Below are 20,786 nucleotides of genomic sequence, written 5' to 3'. Positions count from 1 at the left end.
GACTGGATCATGGGGGTGAAGTTCTCGTGAATGGTTTAGCACCATACCTCCTTGGTACTGTATAGTGAGTGAGTTCTCACAAGATCTGGTTCTTTAGAAGTGTGTAGCACCTCCCCTCACCTCCTCTTGGTCCTGCTCCTGTCATGTAAGACACCTGCTCCCACTTTGCCTCTTGCCATGAGTAAAAGCTTTCTGAGGCTTCTCCAGAAGCAGTTGCTACCATGCTTCCTATACAGCCTGCAGAACCGTGAGTCAATTAAACCTCTTCTTTATAAAGTACCCAGTCTCAGGTATTTATTTATACCAGTGCAAGAACAGATTAAGAACACCTGCTTAAGCCTCTTACATACATTCTCTCACTGAACTGTCTTTTTTGAACTTGATTTGTAGAAATGTTATATATGCTTGCAATAAGGATCCTGACTTTTCACCCTATGTATTTATGTATTATTTGAATTTTTCTTTTAGTAAGTAGATAATATTACACCTGTAAATTTTAAAACAAAAAATTCTAGGACCTTTAGTACAACTCTCAATTTGTTTAATTTTAGTTACAGAATGTTATACAGCTGACCCTTGAACAAAATGAGTATGAACTGCACAAGTCTATTTATATGCAGATTTTCCTCTGCCTCTGCCACTCCTGAGACAGCAAGCCCAAGTCCTCCTTTTCCTCTTCCTCCTCAGCTTTCTCAGTGTAAAGAAGGATGAAGACCTTTGTGATGATTCACTTCCACTTAATGAATGGTAAGTGTATTTTGTTTTTCTTATAATTTTTTTTTTTTGAGATGGAGTCTTGCTCTGTTGCCCAGGCTGGAGTGCCGTGGTGCAACCTTGGCTCACTGCAACCTCCGCCTCCTGGGTTTAAGCGATTCTCCTGCCTCAGCCTCCTGAGTAGCTGGGATTACAGATGCCCACCACCATGCCTGGCTAATTTTTGTATTTTTAGTAGAGAGGGGGTTTCATCATGTTGGCCAGACTGGTCTCAAACTCCTGACCTCGTGATCCACCCGCCTCAGCCTCCCAAAGTACTGGGATTACAGGCGTAAGCTACCACTCCTGGCTTGGATTTTTCATTTCATCAGAGTACATCTTCAAGTAATTTTATCAAAATGGGGTATGTCACAAACTTTCAGAAATCTTATTTTGACCCCCCCCACTTAAACATTAGTGAGGCTGGGTACAGAATTCTGTCTTGAGAATAATTTCCCCTCAGAACACTGAAGGCATTTATCTTCTAGCAAACCATGCTGCAGGTGAGAAATCCATGCCAGTCTGATTTTCAGTTTTCAGTCTATGTAACTTGTTTTCTACCTCTGAAATAGTAAGTACTTTAGTAACGTATAGGGAGGTACTTTTTGTTGGTTTGTTTTTGCATTTTTTCTTGTTTGGTCCTTGGCGTGCCCTTTATACATGAAAACTCAGATTTTTTTTTTTTTTTTTTTTTTTTTGAGTCTTGCTCTGTCACCCAGGCTGGAGTGCAGTGACGTGATCTCGGCTCACTGCAACCTCTGCCTCCCGGGTTCAAGCAATTCTCTGCCTCAGCCTCCCGAGTAGCGAGGATTACAGGCACCTGCCACCACGCCTGGCTAATTTTTTCGTATTTTTAGCAGAGACAGGGTTTCACCATCTTGGCCAGGTTGGTCTTGAACTCCTGACCTCGTGATTCACCCGCCTCGGCCTCCCAAAGTGCTGGGATTACAGGTGTGAGCCACTGTGCCTGGCGAAAACTCAGATTTTTAAATTTTCTCCCTTCCATTGTCCGATCTTTCCTTCTGTAACTCCTGTGAAATGGGTACTTGATCACTCAGATCTATCCTCAAAGGATACATTTTCCTCATGTACCTTCTATCTGTAGGTCTTCTTTATAGTCTGCAAATTTCCTCTATTTTATTTTTATGAAAAGTAACTGGTCTTAAGTGTATGGTTTAACCCTCCAACTGAGTTTTAATTTCAGCAATCAATTCTTCAACATAAAACTAATTCATTAATCATTACTTTTTATCCATGGAAGCATTTTTTGTTTTGTTTTGTTTTGAGACACAGTCTCGCTCTGTTGTCCAGGCTGGAGTGCAATGGCGCAATCTCGTCTCACTGCAACCTTTGCCTCCCAGGTTCAAGTGATTCTCATGCCTCAGCCTCCTGAATAGCTAGGATTACAGGCGTGTGCCACCATGCCCAGCTAACTTTAGTATTTTTAGAAGAGATGGGGCTTCACCATATTGGTTGGCCAGGCTGGTCTTGAACTGGCCTCAAGTGATCCACCTATCTTGGCCTCCCAAAGTACTGGGATTACAGGCGTGAGCCACCACGCCTAGCCAGGAAGCTGTTTTTTTTAATTTATGGATCTAATTCACTCTTGGCTCTGTAAAGATACATTCTGTGATTAGGACTTCCTTAAGTTCCACCCTACTTCATTATCTCTGTTTCTACCATAGGCAGCTGTTTTGTTTATTTTAGTCTCTTCTAAGTCTAGTTTCCCTCAAATGTATGGTGAGCCTTTATCACCTACTCATATTAATAAATGAAGGACTACATTGGTTAGTTATTATATGAAATATGTGTTTCCTCCACAGTTGTATTAATCTGCCTCCAAAACCCAAATGGAAGGTCTGTCTGAGTGTGGGTCTCTGCAGGTAAGTGACACACTGACAGACAGGCTTCCCTTTACAAGTGGAGAAAAAGAAAGCATTATTGCCAAAATTGGCAGGCTATATTTTGACAGTATTGTCCTTTAATGCATATGGATCCTTGATAGAGCTCCTCTCCTTATTCTCCACTCATTCCACTCTCCTCATCCATCTACTACAGAAGTCCATTCGCTAAGGCTCTGATTTGTGCACTCTTCCTCCAGTCTTTTCTTCGTTTTTTTTTTTTGTTTGTTTGTTTGTTTTAAGAGGGAGTCTCGCTCTGTCACCCAGGCTGGAGTGCAGTGGCACGATCTCAGCTCACTGCAACCTCTGCCTCCTGGGTTCAAGCAATTCTCCCGCCTCAGCCTCCTGAGCAGCTGGAATTACAGGTGACCACCACCACACCCAGCTAACTTTTTTTTTATTTTTAGTAGAGACAGGGTTTCACCAGGTTGGCCAGGCTGGTCTTGATCTCCTGACCTCGTGATCCACCCACCTCAGCCTCCCAAAGTGCTGGGATTACAGGCATGAGCCACCGTGCCCGGCCTTCTTCCTCCAGTCTTAATCCATGCTCACAATGCCTGCCCGATCCTCCCCAAGGCAAATCTTCCACTTTCCTTGAAATGTTCTCATGACTTTATCCTGGAACTAATGCCATTGCTAGGGCACTTTATATGAAGGGAGAGAAGGAGTAGGGGAAGTAACTGTTTTCAAGGCAATTCTTTCATTACCTGCCCTGATATTCCACTTTCCCCCAAAACTGCTCCATCTTCCTATACTTGCCGCCTCTATGCTTAGAGTTTAAGAAAAGAGCCCTACTAAGACACTCTCTGACTTCCACCATGCAACAGGAGCATCTATTCTGGGCTGCATTTTATTCTGTGCTGGTTCCTCCATCAATATAATTCCAATTGTTTTCTAGTACCCTAAAATTTCTAAAAACTTCTGGCATTCTAATAATAACAATAATGATAGCTAACACTAATTCAACATTTGCTATATGTAAAGAAACTCTCCTAAGTGCTCTGTACATACTGTCTCTCTTGATCTTCATAGTAACTCTAGGAAGTAGATACTATTATCATCATTCTAATTTTACAGATGAGGCAACTGAGGCAAAAAAAGAATAAGCAACTTGCCCATGGTCATACAGTTGCTAAATGGCAGAGCCTGGATTCAGACACAAGTAATCTAGTTTCAAAGTCTCCCTTTTCTGTTTTTTTTTTTTAATTACAATGATTTATTCTTTGTCTTATGTCTGTTTTGTCATTTCCAATGACATCTGAGAAGTAGGGAAAGGTAAATGGGTATGTTAAGTCTGCCATTTTATAATAAAACCCATTGTTTTCATTACACCATTACTGTTTTCACTACACCACAATTTTAACTGGTAGAAATATGTTTTAGAGAAGATGTAGGACCTAGCGAAGGAATCTAGTGACAGAAAATGGGCCCTATGAAACTGTCTACAATCTGAACAAAGAGAGGTGATACAAAGAATTCCAAAATATGAGGCTTGAAAGTGGCTATTTCAAAAGTATAGATAAGTTAAAAACAAATGAACAAACAAGCAAAACCACACAACCTATTGAAGCATTAAACAATAGAATTTTCATGTTCTCAACAATTCATTAGTTCACTGTCACCAATACCAGAGAGAAGTTGAGAACATAATAAAATGTTAGTCCCATCCTATTTTCTGACAGTGGCCTTTACAATACTTTAATTCAAGGTCAAATACATATGATATACCTGCTACATGCACTATGCTACAAACTGGAGTAAAGATATGAAAGGCACTGTCCCACTGTCCCTGCCCTTACAGAGCTTACAGTCTAATGAGAGGCACAGACAAGTAAACAACTACAATTCAGTGCAATAAGTGCTATGATATAGGTAGGTACACGGAGGGTGCCATCAGAACAAAGAGGGGAGAGGCCTGCCAAGGAAGTTTCCCTGGAAATACTCTTGGACTGAGTGTTAAAAGATATGCTATTAATGCTATTATTGGTTGTTCTGGAGAGACTAAACTGAATTTATTATCCTTTGCCTAAAATCTACATCTAATTTCACTTCCACTTCCTTATATGTCAAATCAATTCTCTACTTTTTTTTTTTTTTTTAATGAGACAGGGCCTTGCTCTTTCACCCAGGCTGGAATGCAGTGGCATGATTATAGCTCACTGCAGCCTCGAACTCCTAGGTGCAAGCAATCCTCCTGCCTCAGCCTCCCGAGTAGCTGGGACTACAGGCATGCCCCCACCACACCTGGCTAATTGTACGTGCGTGCGTGTGTGTGTATGTAGAGAGACAGGGTTTCACTCTGCTAGGATTGAAGGTGTAGGCCACCATGCCCGGCCCCTACTCTCCATTCCTATTACAACTACCCTCATTTCAGTCTCCATCATTTTGCACACTGATAACTATAATAATCTCATAATTAGCCTTTAATTAAATTTCTTCACTAGCTAAAAAACCAAATCTGATCCTGAAAACTCCACTTGGGTGGTGCCCACTTGATCTGGGCCCTCTCCAGCCTCTTTTGTCCATCCCTTTCCCACTGTGCTGAACTTTCTCTAGATCTCTAAAAACACCATGTCCTGTTTTGCCTAAATGCCTTTACTCAAGCTGCCTGATCCCCATGGTTTGAGAGGATCCAACCCTCCGCTGCTGACACCTACTCAGCCTTTAAGCACATCCCTTCTGATGTCATCCTCATGGCCACTCCTCTGTCACCCTCCTTCAGCCAAGTTGAATCAGATACCTCTCCTGTGTGCTCCCATAGCATGCTACCTCATCAGAACACTTACTACAAATAATTATACTCAAATTATTCTGTAATTGTCTGTTTACCTAATTCTCTATTACTTAGATCATCAGGCTAGCACAGCACATAGGAAGCAATCAAGAAATACTGAAAGGATGAAAGAATGAACGAACGAACAAACGAAGAGACTTAAGCCTGTGAAAGTTGATGAGACAACTAAAGGAGATAATGGAGAGGACAGAATGCTGGAACAATACCCACTTTGAGAGGGCAGGAAGAAAGAAGCTAGTGAAGGAAATAGAATGAACAATCAAAGAGGTAGGAAGAAAACATCTAGAACTATACAGTAAAGAAACCCAAAAAAAGAAAAATTTAAGAAGGGCAAGTAGTCAACAGCCTCAAACACTACATAGAGGTTAAAGAAGGTGAGAACTAAAAGGCCACTAGTGGTGCTGATGTTGCTGATGCTGAGTTAACTCCCACCTCAATTCTAGCACTGCCAGGGGCCACCTTTCGCAACCACTGATTGAGGCTATTGAGGGCTTACAAATAACCAATGGTATAAAACTTACCTGTGCAATCTTTTTTCTCCACAATCAAAAAATTGAAAAACAAACACCATACAAAAGAAAATAAAATCCCCATCATACAGATACAACCTGTTATGTCACTATTTGTTTTTTATGTTTATGTTTTATATCATTGTTATTATGTTGAATTATACAGCCTAAAGAATTCCTTAATTATGCTTATATTTAGTATGTATAATTAATTATATTAATATAACTAAAATGAAGTTTAATTTATGCTTTATTCAGCCCAGGTTAGATTTCTCATTGGAAATTGGTAAATTAGTATTCTAATTTATAAATAGAAAAAAGAAAAAATGCTATAAAATTAGACATGCCTGCTTGGCCATGTGTGTAAAATGGCTTTCCTGTCATATAATACAAAAATCACCCAATTTTTTTCTTTTTTTTGAGAAAAGTCTCACTCTATCGCTCAGGCTGGAATGCAGTGGTGCAATCATGGCTCACTGCAACCTCCGCCTCCTGGGCTCAAGTGATCCTCCCACCTCAGCCTCCCACGTAGCTGGGACTATAAGTGTGCACCACCATGCCCAGCTAATTTTTGTATTTTTTACAGAGACAGGGTTTCAGCGTGTTGTCCAGGCTGCTCTTGAACTCCTGGGCTCAAGCAATCTGCCCACCTTGGCCTCCCAAAGAGCTGGGATTACAGGTATGAGCCACCCAGCCTGGCCCTTAATTTTTACTAACAAAATTTACTCATGCTAAAAGGTGGTACACCATCTTAAGGATCCTATCTTGACCCATTTTATGGTTGATTTTATGCATGCTCTGGAGCTCGGGTGCCAAAAATAGGTTAGGAACTAGATATAGAAACATCTATAGCAGTTGCAGGATTTTTTCCTAGGTTAAAAAAAAAAAAACAAACTCCAGTTAAAATTAGATACACTGGGTTGTAAATAATTTAATACAGTCTAAATTACAACATTAAGTACGCTTGTGTTATAATTTGTTGTATCTAGAAAAATAGTGTGAACGAGAGTTTTCAACCGTCTTTTGAGATTTTCTTTTTTCACTATGGAGTATGTATTAGTACAAAAAATAAAAAGTAGAAGGAATGCAACATTTCTAAAAGTAAAAACTGCTAGGTCAAAGGGTATGAATATTTCTAAGGTTTTTAATACATATTACCAAACTGGTTTCAGAAAAGCTGTATAAAATTTACATGTCCTTCAATAGATGAGCTTTATCTTCCCATACCCTTGCCAACATTGGGTATTCTTATTTTTAGTCTTTGCTCATCTAATAGGTAAAAACATCGTATTGTTTTAATTGTTGTGTTTATAATAATAGTAAAAATAAATACTTGTTCATAATTATTGGCACTTCTTTTTAACAAATTGATAATTCTATATCCTTTTACCTATTTTTCTAGTACGCATTTGTTTTTAACCTATTGGTTTATAAGAACTCTTTATATATTCATATTACCCCTTTGTTACAAATAATTCTCTTTTTTATCTTTTAATATATGACATTTGACATGAGACTTTTTATTTTATACCATTACATAATCTTTTATTTCTTCCTTAGAATCATATTTAGAAAATTCTTTCCCACATCCATATTTTATAGATTATTCACTCAAAATTCTTTCTAATATGGCTACTGTGGAATACCATTTATATCAGTGAGATGATTTATCTCTACCATCTAATAATACACTAAGTGATTCTAACTCCCTGAAACTTACAATTGCAATCCCAATAGTGGCCAACAAGAAACAGGTTTAAAATTAAGTTCTAGATTTTTCTTATTCCAATTGTTTCATTAGCTGTTTAGATGATTTTTAAAAACCAGAGTTTTGAGTTTAGAAAATTCATTCAAAGTTCCCTTTAACCCATACGAAGCACAGATCTCTTGCTAGTTATCACCCACCTCTCAAAAACCTGTTAGGGATCCTTATGATGGGACAGGACTGAATGAAGCGCCTCCTAACTGGGTCCCATCGTATTTTCTTCTTACCTGTTACCACAATTATCAGCAATAAGTCAGACACATACAACACATGGCAAATAATACATAGTTACTGTAGTTATAAAGACAGAAAAACAGGAAACAAAACAATACTTGAATACAGAAAGAAAGTGATGTAAAGTAGCATTTAACCCTGTTTTGGAAGTCAAAATTAAATTAACATATAAGCAGTGATGAAGGTTTTCAACTCTTACCCCCAAAAGAATACAATTTTGTGCACCGTTTTTGGGAATTCTGGTTCAATAGTATGTGCACTCAATAATCACCAATGCCATCTTGTGGCAAAAATTCACCAGGAGCTTTATGAACTGATTAGAAACGATGACATTTTTAAGTCAGTTAATTTCAAAATGGAGCTCTGAAACTAATTGGACATAACAGAGGCTCCTGTTCTCTTCAAGGTTATATTAATTGTATGGTTAAGAAGATAAAGCAACGGGCACCATTCTTTAAATATGAAATAAGCTGACTCTACTATAATTAAATTTTAAAACAGCAACCAAATTAAACAAACATTTAATATCTTGGCACTTCCATGGGAGAAGGGAGGGAAGGGACTCATCTGCCTTCCCAGGAAGCAAATTACCTCCATGTTAACCCCAATTAAAATATGTTTTCTTATAAAATAGAATAAAAACCTAATTAAATTAATGGAATTATTATGGGGTAATTATCTCTTTTCCCAAAGTTTTGATAGCTCCCAAAGATAGCTCTTATTGACAGTAAAAACAATTAACACTTGCATAATGTTTAGGGTTTACAAAGAGCTTTCACATATATTACCTCATATAATTCTCACAACAATCCTGTATTGATTCAACAATCATTTTATTAAGCATCTGCTATGCCTGGAGCCCTATGCTAGGACCTGAGATTGCAAAACAAGGACACGACTCCTGCTCTTCGGAGCCCATGGTCTCATGAGGAAGACAGATGTGTAAACAAATAATTACATTACAGTGAAGGAACTGCTGTAACAGGAGCTACCAAAACACTTTGAAGAAGATAGTGTCATCATAATTTTTCAAGCAAGGAAGCTAAAGGAAAATTAAATGACTTAATGCCAGAGCCAGGATTCAAGCGAGGCCTTCTGACTCTAAAAACTTGCCTCTTTCCACTACACCATATTTTATCCTGTCTTAAATTCCCTAGAAAAAGAACAGTTTTTATTTTTGGCAACTGGAAATATATATTCAGATGTCCATCAGCAGGGTCTAGTTTGCTTACTACAGAACTTGTACATAGAGATATACAGATTCTGTATAATGAAATGGCATCACCTGCACATTTGCACTTAATGTTGTAGAGAATACAGACTTATGGAAAAGGAGAATAATTATTTATTTTGCCAAATGATTTATCTTTTAATATTCCAAGTCTTTTAAATCAGTGATTCTCAAATGCTGGTCTACAGACCACTGCTAGGCTAAGGTGAAGATTCACCAGTCCAACACAAAATGAGAAAATATGGACAAGGCAATAAGTTTTTCAAAAAGCTAAAATGTTCCATTTAAAGGCCTGCTCTTTTTTCAGAGATTAGAACCTTTTTGTTGTTAAATATTCTTTACTTTATGAAATGATGCTGATAAGAAAATTGTAGTTGGTTTTCTTTTTAATATTCTTTTGTGGAAAAATTGAAAATTTGCAAGCCCATATCTACTCTAAATATACATATATGGATAAATATAAGTATATATATATATTTTTAATGTACAGGTTTATGACATTCAACAGTCTAGAGAACCATTGTTTTAAATCAATACAGTATGTGTTGAGATGACTCCAGAGTCCAAAACTGTAAACCACACTGTCAAAGGATACATTAAATATATAAGAAACTTCCCTTGCCCTTAAGTTTACATTCTAATTAGGGAGACAAGACAGACACATAAAACAATTAGCAATACAAGACAGAATATAACAAGTGATTAGCTTAAAATTCGACATTTTTATGTATCAAAAGCGTTAAAATGTACATACCCTTTGACCCAGCTATTCCACTTCTAGGAATCTATTCCTAAAGAAACAATCATAGATGCATGGAAAGATGTATGGACAAAGATATTAACTACGGTATTATTTATAATGGTAAAAAATTAGAAACACTTTCAATGTCCAATGATAGGGGATGGTTAAGTATGCTAAATAAACATACTTAAATATGCTCATATTCTACACACCACTGAAGAGTATATACAAAACTATTTATTAACATGACAAAACATTCACAATATATTGCAAATGAAAAATACAATGTACAAAATAGTATTAAAGTATGATATTTTAGTAAAGAAAAAAGTATTTTTATATATTCAGAAAAAATACAGGAAAGATTACATCAAATTAATGTATTTGACTATAGTTATCTTTGGATGGTTCTAATGAATTATTTTTGTTTTTTCCCCGTTATGATGGTCTTTATTTTCCAAGCTCTCTGAGTAGGCATTACTTTCAGACTGGAAGAAAAACAATACTGTATTATTTTAATTTTTTTAAAAAGTGATTAGAAAAGAATACTGGAAAGAAACATACCAAAGTCTTAACACTGGTTATGATTGGGCTTGAGGTTATTACCCCTTTTATGTTATCCATAAATTCTACGATATATGATTTTATAATGGAAAAATATAAAAAACTACTTTGGAGTAACACTGAGGGAATAACATTAAAAATTACCAAACCAGGCCTGGCGTGGTGGCTCATGCCTGAAATCCCAGTGCTTTACGAGGCCAAGGCGGGCAGATCACTTGAGGCCAGGAGTTTGAGACCAGCCTGGCCAACATGCCAAAACCCCATCTCTACTAAAAATATATAAAAATTAGTCAGGCGTGGTGGCAGGTGCCTGTAAACCCAGCTACTCAGGAGGCTGAGACAGGAGAATCGCTGGAACCCAAGAGGCAGAGGTTGCAGTGAGCTGATACCGTGCCACTGAACTCCACCCTGGGTGACAGAGCGAGACTCTGTCTCAAAAACAAAAACAAACAAAAATAATTAACAAACCAAAACTGTAATAACCCTTTTTATGTCTTCTCAGGGCTTCTATCAAATATCTTTGGCATGTCTCTCTCTCAGCAACCAGCATAAGTCTGTATGCATAGACTCCTGTTGACTCTGTGGAGGTTATTCAATCAAGACAGGCACTGACTTCAAAACCCGTTTTATTCTTTCACCCAAAGAGCAGAAAAAAGAGAAACCAGCAACAGTGTGACGCCAACACAAATGTATTTCTTAAATTTTTAAATAAATGTATGCCTCTCCAGTTTCATATAAATATATTACTGGTCTGAACTTTTATTCATTGAAGTTTTAATTTTTATATATTCAAAGTGCCAACCTTCCTAAGTGATAGCTTCAACTCTTCAAACAAAAATATAAGCTGGGTGTGGTGGCTCACGCCTGTACTCCCAGCACTTTGGGAGGCTGAAATGCGCAGATCACCTGAGGCCAGGAGTTCGAGACCAGCCTGGCCAACATGGTGAAACCCCGTCTCTACTAAAATACAAAAAAATTAGCTGGGCATGGTGTCATGCGCCTGTAGTCCTGGCTACTCGGGAGGCTGAGGCAGGAGCACTGCTTGAGCCCAGGAGGTGGAGGTTGCAGTAAGCCAAGATCACGCCACTGCACTCCAGCCTGGGCGACAGAGTAAGACTCTGTCTCCAGAAAAATAATAATACTAACAATTTCTTCAATAATTTCATCAATATTTTATTTTTTGCTAGTTTTTAATTTTTTTCTCTTTTTTACTATGTTTACTTCACTATAAATGTAACAGTCATTGGCTGAATTAAGATGGTAGCCTGAGCAGTGTGAGCAAGCTCACCTTCCCCTAAAATCTCCCAAATAACAAAAAAAAGTCATTTAAAAAAAAAAAGACATAATTAAAAGAAAACAAGAAATGCCCTTAGTGGACTAATACTATGAGGAATCACTGGAAGATGAAAAGCAGATAGAACCGGACTAAAGAAGACACCACAGTCCTACACACCAAGAGCAGAGGACCAGGGCAAGTGGAGGGACCAACTCTCGGGGTCAACTAAGCCCCAAGGTAAAAGACAGCAGGAAGAAGTGAAACCATTTTAAACATTTACAGCCTAAGTGATTGGAGTGTAGCACAGAAGTTACATAGCAGATTAACCCCTCCCAGCCATTTACCTCTTTGAGTCAAGCATTATAGAATAGAGGTATTTGCTCCCAGATGGGAACAGTGGCAAAAACAACAAAGGTGTCACTCTCCAGCTAGAACAATGAGTGTGAACACTGGGATCAGAGAGAGAAGGTAGAACCCTGTGGGGATACTAACACCCAGGCAGAAGAGGGGACAGTCACACTGAAGGAGCCTGGCAATTAGTACACTTCATCTCATTGCTTATTCCATCCCTATCCACAATCTGTGGAGGCCTGCTGCAATAAACAGATGTAACACTCACAGCAAGGCTAACTAGGACTCACAGATAAAGATGACTGAGCATAAAACTAAGGCCCAAGCATGAAGAAGTATTATAGAAAAGTATATTAAAAAGTTAAGACACAAAAGAGAATCGAACAATATTAAAATTTCAACTACCTTTTTGTTTGTTTTGCCAAAATGAACAAGCTAATCCTATACTTCAGATGGAAAAAAGCAAAGAAACCCAGAATATCAAAACAATCTTGAAAAAGAAGTGAAAGAAGACTCATACTTCCTCATTTCAAAACTTTCTGCAAAGATACAGTATTCAAAAACTGTGGTACTGGCATATGGATGGACATACAGATTAAATGAATGAAATTGAGAGTCCAAAAGTAAACCCTAACATCCATAGTCAATTGATTTTTTTGACAAGGGTGACAAGACTATTCAGTGGGGAATAGTCTTTTCAACAAATTGTCCTGGGACACTTGGATATAGTTTCACATTTAGAATTCTATACCTACTCCAACTGTTGCTTAAGAAGGAGAGTGAAATAAAGAAATTTTTTTATATGCAAGGACCCAAAAAGTTTGCTTCCTTCAGACTTCTGATGAAATACTCAAAGATATATAACTGGATTTTTTTTTAATTAATGCAAGAATAACAAACAAGGCCCAAGAAAAGAGTAAGCAGAGAAACCAGTAAAACCTTTAAATATGCACTGAGTGGGGAAAAAAAATTACTAACATTCAAAACTATAATCTCAGATGCTATCAACAGGAATATTTATAAGGGTAGGAAGGGAGGCTGAGAGAAGAAAAACTAGAAGAACATTAAAGTATCTGTCTTATTCAGATGAAGGATATAGAAAATGACTAATATAGATATTGATGAAAAAATATAAATTGAAGTATTGTGTAAAAGATTTAAGAATACTAGCTGGCTTCACTGGTGAATTCCTCCAAACATTTAAGAGCCAACTGCCAAGTCAAACTGATATAAGTAACCAAATGTCTCATTCTAGAGAACCTGAAGACACATGTAAGAAGTCAGTTCTGATTTTCTAAAAATGAGACAGACTAGTTAACAGTAGTTGCCAAAGTGTTTTATCAAAACTGATCATGGTGGCAAGCATGCAGAGGAACTGGATGAGTTATACTTTGCTGGAAGGAATGTAAAATGATACACACATACTGAGAGACAGTATGGCAGTTTCCTACAAAACTAAACATATGCTTACCATACAACTCAACAATTACATTCTTGGCCATTTACCCTAGAGAAATGAAAACTTATGTCCACAGAAAAACCTGTACACAAACGTTCCTAACAGCTTTATTCACACTAGCCAAAACATGGAAACAATCCCAGTGTCCTTCAGTGAAATGAATGGTTAAACCTGTGGTACAACCATGAACTATTGATTCATGCAACCAATAGGAAAAACAAAGTAGTATCAAAAGGTTACATACTGTATGATTTTACTCACATAACATTCTTGAAATGACAAAATTTTAGAGAACAGATTAGTGGTCACCAGGGGTTTGCCAGGGAAGGTGGCTGTGGCCGTATCAGGGTACCACCAGGGAGCCTTGTGATAGAACTGTTCTGTATCTTGACTGTGGTGGCCACACGAATCTAACATGAAATAAAATTGTACAGAATATGATACACACACACACACACACACACAAACACACACACACACACACGAGTACATGTAAAACTGATGAAATCTGAGTAAGGTCACTGGATTGTATCAATGTCAATTTCCTAGTTGTGTTATTGTACAATAGTAACAGGATGTTATCATTCCAAGAAATTGCCTGGGGAAGGGTATATGGATCTCTCAATATTATTTCCTTCCCTTCTTTTTTTTTTTTTCTTTAAGAGAGTCTTGCTCTGTCACCCAGGCTAGAGTGCAGTGGCATGATCTTGGCTCAGTGTAACCTCCACCTCCTGGGTTCAAGTGATCCTCCTACCTCAGCCTCTCAAGTAGCTGGGACTACAGGTATGTGCCACCACACCTGGCTAATTTTTGTATTTTTTGTAGAGATAGGGTCTCACCATGTTGCCCAGGCTGGTCTCAAACTCCTGGGCTCCAATGATTCACCCACCTCAGTCTCCCAAGTGCTGGGATCACAGGTGTGAGCCACTGCACCCAGCCAATATTATTTCTTAAAACTGTAAATGAATCTACAATTCTCAAAGTAAAAGGTATAAAAATTAAACAAAAACCAAAAGGAAGAAAAAAAGATGGTGCCAATATGGAATAGCTTACATTCAAAAATGATATATCTAAAACAATTATGAATATTTAACAATTAGAACTATTAGGCCGAGGCGGACAGATCACCTGAGGTCAGGTGTTCGAGACCAGCCTTAACATGGAGAAACTCCATCTCTACTAAAAAAAATACAAAATTAGCTGGGCGTGGTGGTGCATGCCTGTAATCCCAGCTACTCAGGAGGCTGAGGCAGGAGAATTGCTTGAACCTAGGAGGCAGAGGTTGCGGTGAGCCAATATCGCGCCACTGCACTCCAGCCTGGGCAACAAGAGCGAAACTCCACCTCAAAAAAAAAAAAATTAGAACTATTGAATCAGGGAAAATGATCCAAGAATTCTGACTTAGGTGGCTACAACATGTGGTACAGTCCTACTCCTATATAAATTCAGGATCTATAAAGAATTTCAAAAGAGAAGCAAATTAATACTGTATTTGGAATCGCTGCACAGTTGTACAGATTGCTTACTGCACAAGAGCTCCAGGCAAAGTGTCTAAGGGAGGCTAAATCCAGCCTTCACTCTATTGTCCAATGTACTCATGGGACTATGTCTACCTGGAAGAGGAATCCTTTTGAAATTTCACAATGGCATACTTTGAGCTAACAGTGACCTACTTGTTAAGTAAATGACTTTCTTTTAAATTTAAGATAATCAGCATTTATTATCTACTCTAGGCCAAACACCTTTATATACTGAGTATCTACTCTATGCTTAGCACTTATAAATACTCTTTTTTTTGGCGGGGCGTGGGAGAAGTAGACACAGGGTCTAGCTATGTTGCCCAGGCTGGTCTTGAACTCCTGGACTCAAGAATCTTATCCTCCTGCTTCTGTCTCCCAATAGGGAGACAACAGGCATGTGCCATCACACCTGGCTCATTTTTGTTTATTTTGTAGAGATGGAGCCAGGGTTTCACCATGTTACCCAGGCTAGTCTCAAACTCCTGAGATTACAGACATGAGCCACCACGCCCAGCAGTCTTTTCAATTTTAACATTTTATGATTCTAAGAAGTTACAGACGGCCGGGCGCGGTGGCTCACGCTTGTAATCCCAGCACTTTGGGAGGCCGAGGCGGGCAGATCACGAGGTCAGGAGATCGAGACCACAGTGAAACCCTGTCTCTACTAAAAATACAAAAAAATTAGCCGGGCGTGGTGGCGGGCGCCTGTACTCCCAGCTACTCGGAGAGGCTGAGGCAGGAGAATGGCATGAACCCGGGAGGCGGAGCTTGCAGCGAGCCGAGATCGCGCCACTGCACTCCAGCCTGGGTGAGAGAGCAAGACTCCGTCTCAAAAAAAAAAAAAAAAAAAAAAGAAGTTACAGACAAGGAGAAAAATTTAAAAGATAAAAGTTCATTTTAAAATCTTATTTTTTTTTTTTTTTACTGTACATGGGTTTTTTTTCTGTAAGATTTACCAAAAATCTTGCCTGCATTTGTACTTTACATGTATTGATGTGAATGTGCCTATCTTGAAATATTAACTATAGCCAGAGATTGTTTTTCTTAATTGAGTATCACCTCCTTCCTTTTTATCTCCAGCAAAACTTCACTTAGAAAAATAAATTGAGGCCAGAGGCAGTGGCTCAGGCTTGTAATGCCAGCATTTTGGGAGGCCAAGGAAGGTGGATCACTTGAGGTCAGGAGTTCAAGACCAGCCTGGCCAACATGGTGAAATCCTGTCTTTACTAAAATAGCTGGGTGTGGTGGCGGGTCCCTGTAATCCCAGCTACTCGGGAGGCTGAGGCAGGAGAATCACTTGAACCTGGGAGGCAGAGGTTGCAGTGAGCCGAGATTGTGCCACTGCACTCCAGTTTGGGTCACAGAGTGAGACTCTGTCTCAAAAAAAAAAAAAAAGAAAGAAAGAAAAAGAAAAACAAAAAACCAAACTAGAGAAGTGATCAATTTTGAAAGTGAAAACACGGCCGGGACTGGTGGCTCAAGTCCGTAATCCCAGCACTTCGGGAAGCTGGGGAAGGTGGGTCACTTGAGGTCAGGAGTTCGAGACCAGTCTGGCCGACATGGTAAAACCCCCGTCTCTACTAAAAATACAAAAATTAGCCATGTGTGGTAGTGCACGCCTGTAATCCCAGCTACTCAGGAGGCTGAGGCAGAAGAATTGCTTGAACCCAGGAGGCAGAGGTTGCAGTGAGCCAAGATTGCACCACTGCACCCCAGCCTGGGGACAGAGCCAGACTAAGTCTCAAAAAAAAAATGTGAAGACACAACTTTTCTTTATGAACTCACTTTCCCTTCTCTCAGGTCATTTTCTGTTGGCAAATGCAATGCCTTCCAAGAAATACCTAGATCTGACTGAAGGATATAAAAGCTTATATTGGACTAAATCCAGCAAAAAGCAAATAATAGTCAGTAATTAGCAAATTTTTAATATCTAATATCTGATATTTTTTAAGTTGCTTTAAAAAGTATAATATGGCCAGGCGCAGTGGCTCACACCTGTAATCCCAGCACTTTGTGAGGCCGAGGTGGGTGGATCACTTGAGGTCTGGAGTTCAAGACCAGGCCTGGCCAACATGGTGATACCCTGTCACTACTAAAAATACAAAAATTAGCCAGGCGTGGTGGTGAGCACCTGTAATCCCAGCTACTCGGGAGGCTGAGGCAGGAGAATCGCTTGAACCCAGGAGGTGGAGGTTGCAGTGAGCCGAGACTGTGCCATTGCACTCTAGCCTGGGCGACAAGAGCGAGACTCCATCTCAAAAAAAAAAAAAAGAAATTCCGTATTTCTGTTTTAGGTTTGTGCGTATGTGTGTGTTTTAAGGAATTTGTTTTATGTGACACCAAAATATTTGTGGTTAGCATTTGATCAATTACACATCTGACTGAAATTAATTGAGTTGACAGTTTGTTGATGAAACCATATGGCAGGAGCTACTATGGGTAAAAAGGGAAAAAACTCAAAAGAAAAAACACCATTCAACTCCAAAGATCACTTATCTCATTTTTTTGCGAGTCATAATACTTCTAATTTCCCTTCACTATCTAGTCTTATTATGTCTTATGACGCTTTAATGCTCACATCCTAAAGCTTGGAACAAATTCAGGGACATATAGCAAATATAAAAGGGAAGAGCATGAGATTGGGCTGGATTCTAAATGCAGCAGGAAGCTACTGAAGGATTCTGATCTGGCAAGCAACATAACCATAGCTGTGCATTAGGAAGATTAATCTTGTTTAAATATAGAGAATGGGTTAGGAAAGTAAGACTAGGAATAGCAAAAAAACATTTTTAGTGTAGTCCAGTTTACAGCAGTGAGGACCTCAATTACAGTACTAGTAACAAAAAGAACTGGGAAGGACAGGAAGCAGAGGGCAGTGCAGCATGGTGCATGGACTTTAGAACCACATTGCCTGGGTCTAAATCCTAGCTCTGTCCCTTGCTAGCTGTATGTCCTTGGACAAGGTTTTGTCCTGGATACCCCAGCTTCCTTAACTATAAAAAAGGGGACAGCAACAGTATCTGTTCCCTTACTGGGTTATTAGTAAATGTTTATATAAATCCCTAGCTAATATTATTATAGGGATAAAACATAAGGATGTAAAAGACTAGCTGAATGGGAAAGTGGAGTAAAATAAGGGGATAAGTGTGAGTTTTTAAGTTCTACAACTTGAGGAAAACTTTAAAAACACAGATATTAAAAGGCAAATTAGCAATATTTATCATTATGCATTGCAGTGATGTTCTTAAATAACAGAAACCAGAAACAAGCTAAATATCCATCAACTGGGTGGCTGGTAAATTACAGCACATTCACACAACACAATACTTTCAGCCATGAAGAAGCATGAGATAAGTCTAAATGTGCTAACACAGAACAATCCCCAAAATATTTTTTTAAGTTAAAAAAAAGACAGATGCAGAAAGAATACTTTGTTGTTGCACTCTGTTGTAATATAAAGATAACATACACCTATATGCACATATATGCAAATTCTATTTCTGGAAAGACACACCAGAAACTCTAGGGAGATGATACTGCTAGGGAGATAGACTGCAAAATGAGGGATCTCAAGTGGAAGGGACACTTTCTCCTCTTGCATACTGTTTGATTTTACCAAGTTTATGTAATGCTTTTCCATTTAAAAAATTAATGAAAAAGACTTTTAGGAGGAAAGCTGCATGCATTCAATCATAGGAAATCATACTTAACATATTTTAAGTAAGCGTAACCTTTATGTGTTCTACAAGCTTGCCCAATACTGATACTGGTAAAAGTCTAATGATACGGAGTGTTCAAAACCACTTAAAAATTGGGCAGAAGACTATAGAACTCTTGAAAGTGAGAAGGAAAGAAGCAAAGAAGGTCAATAAAGTAGGAGGAAGACAAGGACTGCTTACTTTAAAAAGTAAGGAATGGCCTTAAAAATAATTTGGGGAAAATAAAGCCTTAAAAAATATGCAGGCTAATAAAAATTAGGCTGCACCTCAAAATTCTAAGTAATTACGTCAATTTGTCATTTGAAATCCTTAATATATTTTCCAATGTTATAAATAGTTAATAGGTCAGTCCCCACTTAGCCCACAAAGGCCTACTATACCCTATAAGATTACTTATAGTACTGTACTAATGGTAGTACAAAGTCCACCATTTTATTTTATTGTTGTTGTTGTTAATTTTTTTTTTTTTTTTTTTTTTTTGAGAAAGAGTCTCACTCTGTCACCCAGGCTGGAGAGCAGTGGTGCAATGTTGGCTCACTGCAACCTCCACCTCCTGGGTTCAAGCAATTCTCATGTCTCAGCCTCCCAAGTAGCTGGGACTACAGGCCCAAGCCACCACGCCCGGCTGTTTTTTGTATTTTTAGTGGCGATGAGGTTTTGCCATGTTGACCAGGCTGGTCTCGAACTCTTGACCTCAGGTGATCCACCCACCACAGCCTCCCAAAGTGCTGGGATTACAGGCAGGAGCCACTGCACCTGGCTGAGTCTACCATTTTAAAAACGTATCCTACTCAAGCTCTCAGGTACATCTGACAAGGTAACCTCTCCCTCCTTGAAACATGTTTTTCTCTTGACTCTTGTAAAACCAAGCAGTCTTGGTCTTCCTCCTACCTCACTGACCTTTGCTTGCTTCTCCTTTCCTTCTCACTTTCAAGAGTTATATAGTCTTCTGCCCAATTTTTAAAAATATTCTTCTTTTTTTTTTTCCCTGAGATGGAGTCTTGCTCTGTCCTCCAAGCTGGAGTGCAGTGGCATGATCTCGGCTCACTGCAACTTCCACCTCCTGGGTTCATGCCACTCTCCTGCCTCAGCCTCCCTAGTAGCTGGAATTACAGGCACCCACCACCACACCCGGCTAATTTTTGTATTTTTAGTAGAGACGGGGTTTCACCATGTTGGCCAGGCTGGTCTCAAACTCCCAACCTCGTCTTGGCCTCCCAAAGTGCTGGGATTACAGGCATGAGCCACTGCACCTGGCTAAAAATATTCTTTGGTGAACTCATCCAGTCCAATGGCTTGCTAATAATTCCAAAAAACATTGTGAGCCTCACCATTTCCCTTGAGTTTGATTTTTTTAATGTAAAGATTACTTACTCTATATCCTTACTTGGAGATCAAATAGGCATCTCAAGCTTAACACTGCCAAAACAACACTCTTGATTTGCCCCCTACAATCCTGCTGCTTCAGATCCGTTCCATCACATTTGATGAGACTGTCATCTATCCAATTGCTCAAGACAAAAACTTAGGAGTCTTTTTTTTTTTTTTCAGAGTCTTGCTCTGTCACCTAGACTGGAGTGCTGTGGTGCAATCACGACTCACTGCAACCTCCACCTCCTGGGTCCAAGCAATTCTTGTGCCTCAGCCTCCCGAGTAGCTGGGACTAAAGACACGTGCCACCATGCCCAGCTGATTTTTTATTTTTAGTAGAGATGGGGTTTCGCCATGTTGGCCAGGCTGGCCTCAAACTCCTGATCTCAAGTGATCCACCCACCTTGGCCTCCCAAAGTGCTGGGACTACAGGCGTCAACCACCACATCTAGCCTTGTTAGCAATCATCTTGATTCTTCTCTCTCCTTCACACCTCACAGCAAATCCTATTAATGCTACTTTCAAAATACATCTCATATTCAACCACTTCCAACCACTGATATACCACCATACCCTAGTCCAAGCCACTATAATCTT

The 20,786-nt window shown here is 39.0% G+C and overlaps 1 protein-coding gene and 1 long non-coding RNA gene across 2 annotated transcripts in view; one reads left to right on the top strand and one right to left on the bottom strand.

The window, feature by feature from the left end:
- KLHDC10 (kelch domain containing 10) overlaps window positions 1–20,786 on the bottom strand; it is a 65,606-nt gene that overhangs the window by 32,323 nt on the left and 12,497 nt on the right. Inside the window, exon 2 of the mRNA XM_032761732.2 lies at window positions 7,863–7,949. Coding sequence (XP_032617623.1) covers window positions 7,863–7,949 — 87 coding nt within the window. The remainder of the gene's footprint in view (window positions 1–7,862; window positions 7,950–20,786) is intronic.
- Window positions 70–11,229, top strand: LOC131380996 (uncharacterized). Its single transcript, XR_009209383.1, has 4 exons — window positions 70–747; window positions 2,577–2,636; window positions 5,503–5,715; window positions 10,996–11,229. It is a non-coding gene; the product is annotated as an uncharacterized LOC131380996 (long non-coding RNA).

This window comes from Hylobates moloch, unplaced genomic scaffold (genome assembly GCF_009828535.3).
Source record: "Hylobates moloch isolate HMO894 unplaced genomic scaffold, HMol_V3 SCAFFOLD_1, whole genome shotgun sequence".
Lineage (NCBI taxonomy): Eukaryota > Metazoa > Chordata > Mammalia > Primates > Hylobatidae > Hylobates > Hylobates moloch.
This window is presented reverse-complemented; position numbering and strand designations above follow the sequence as displayed.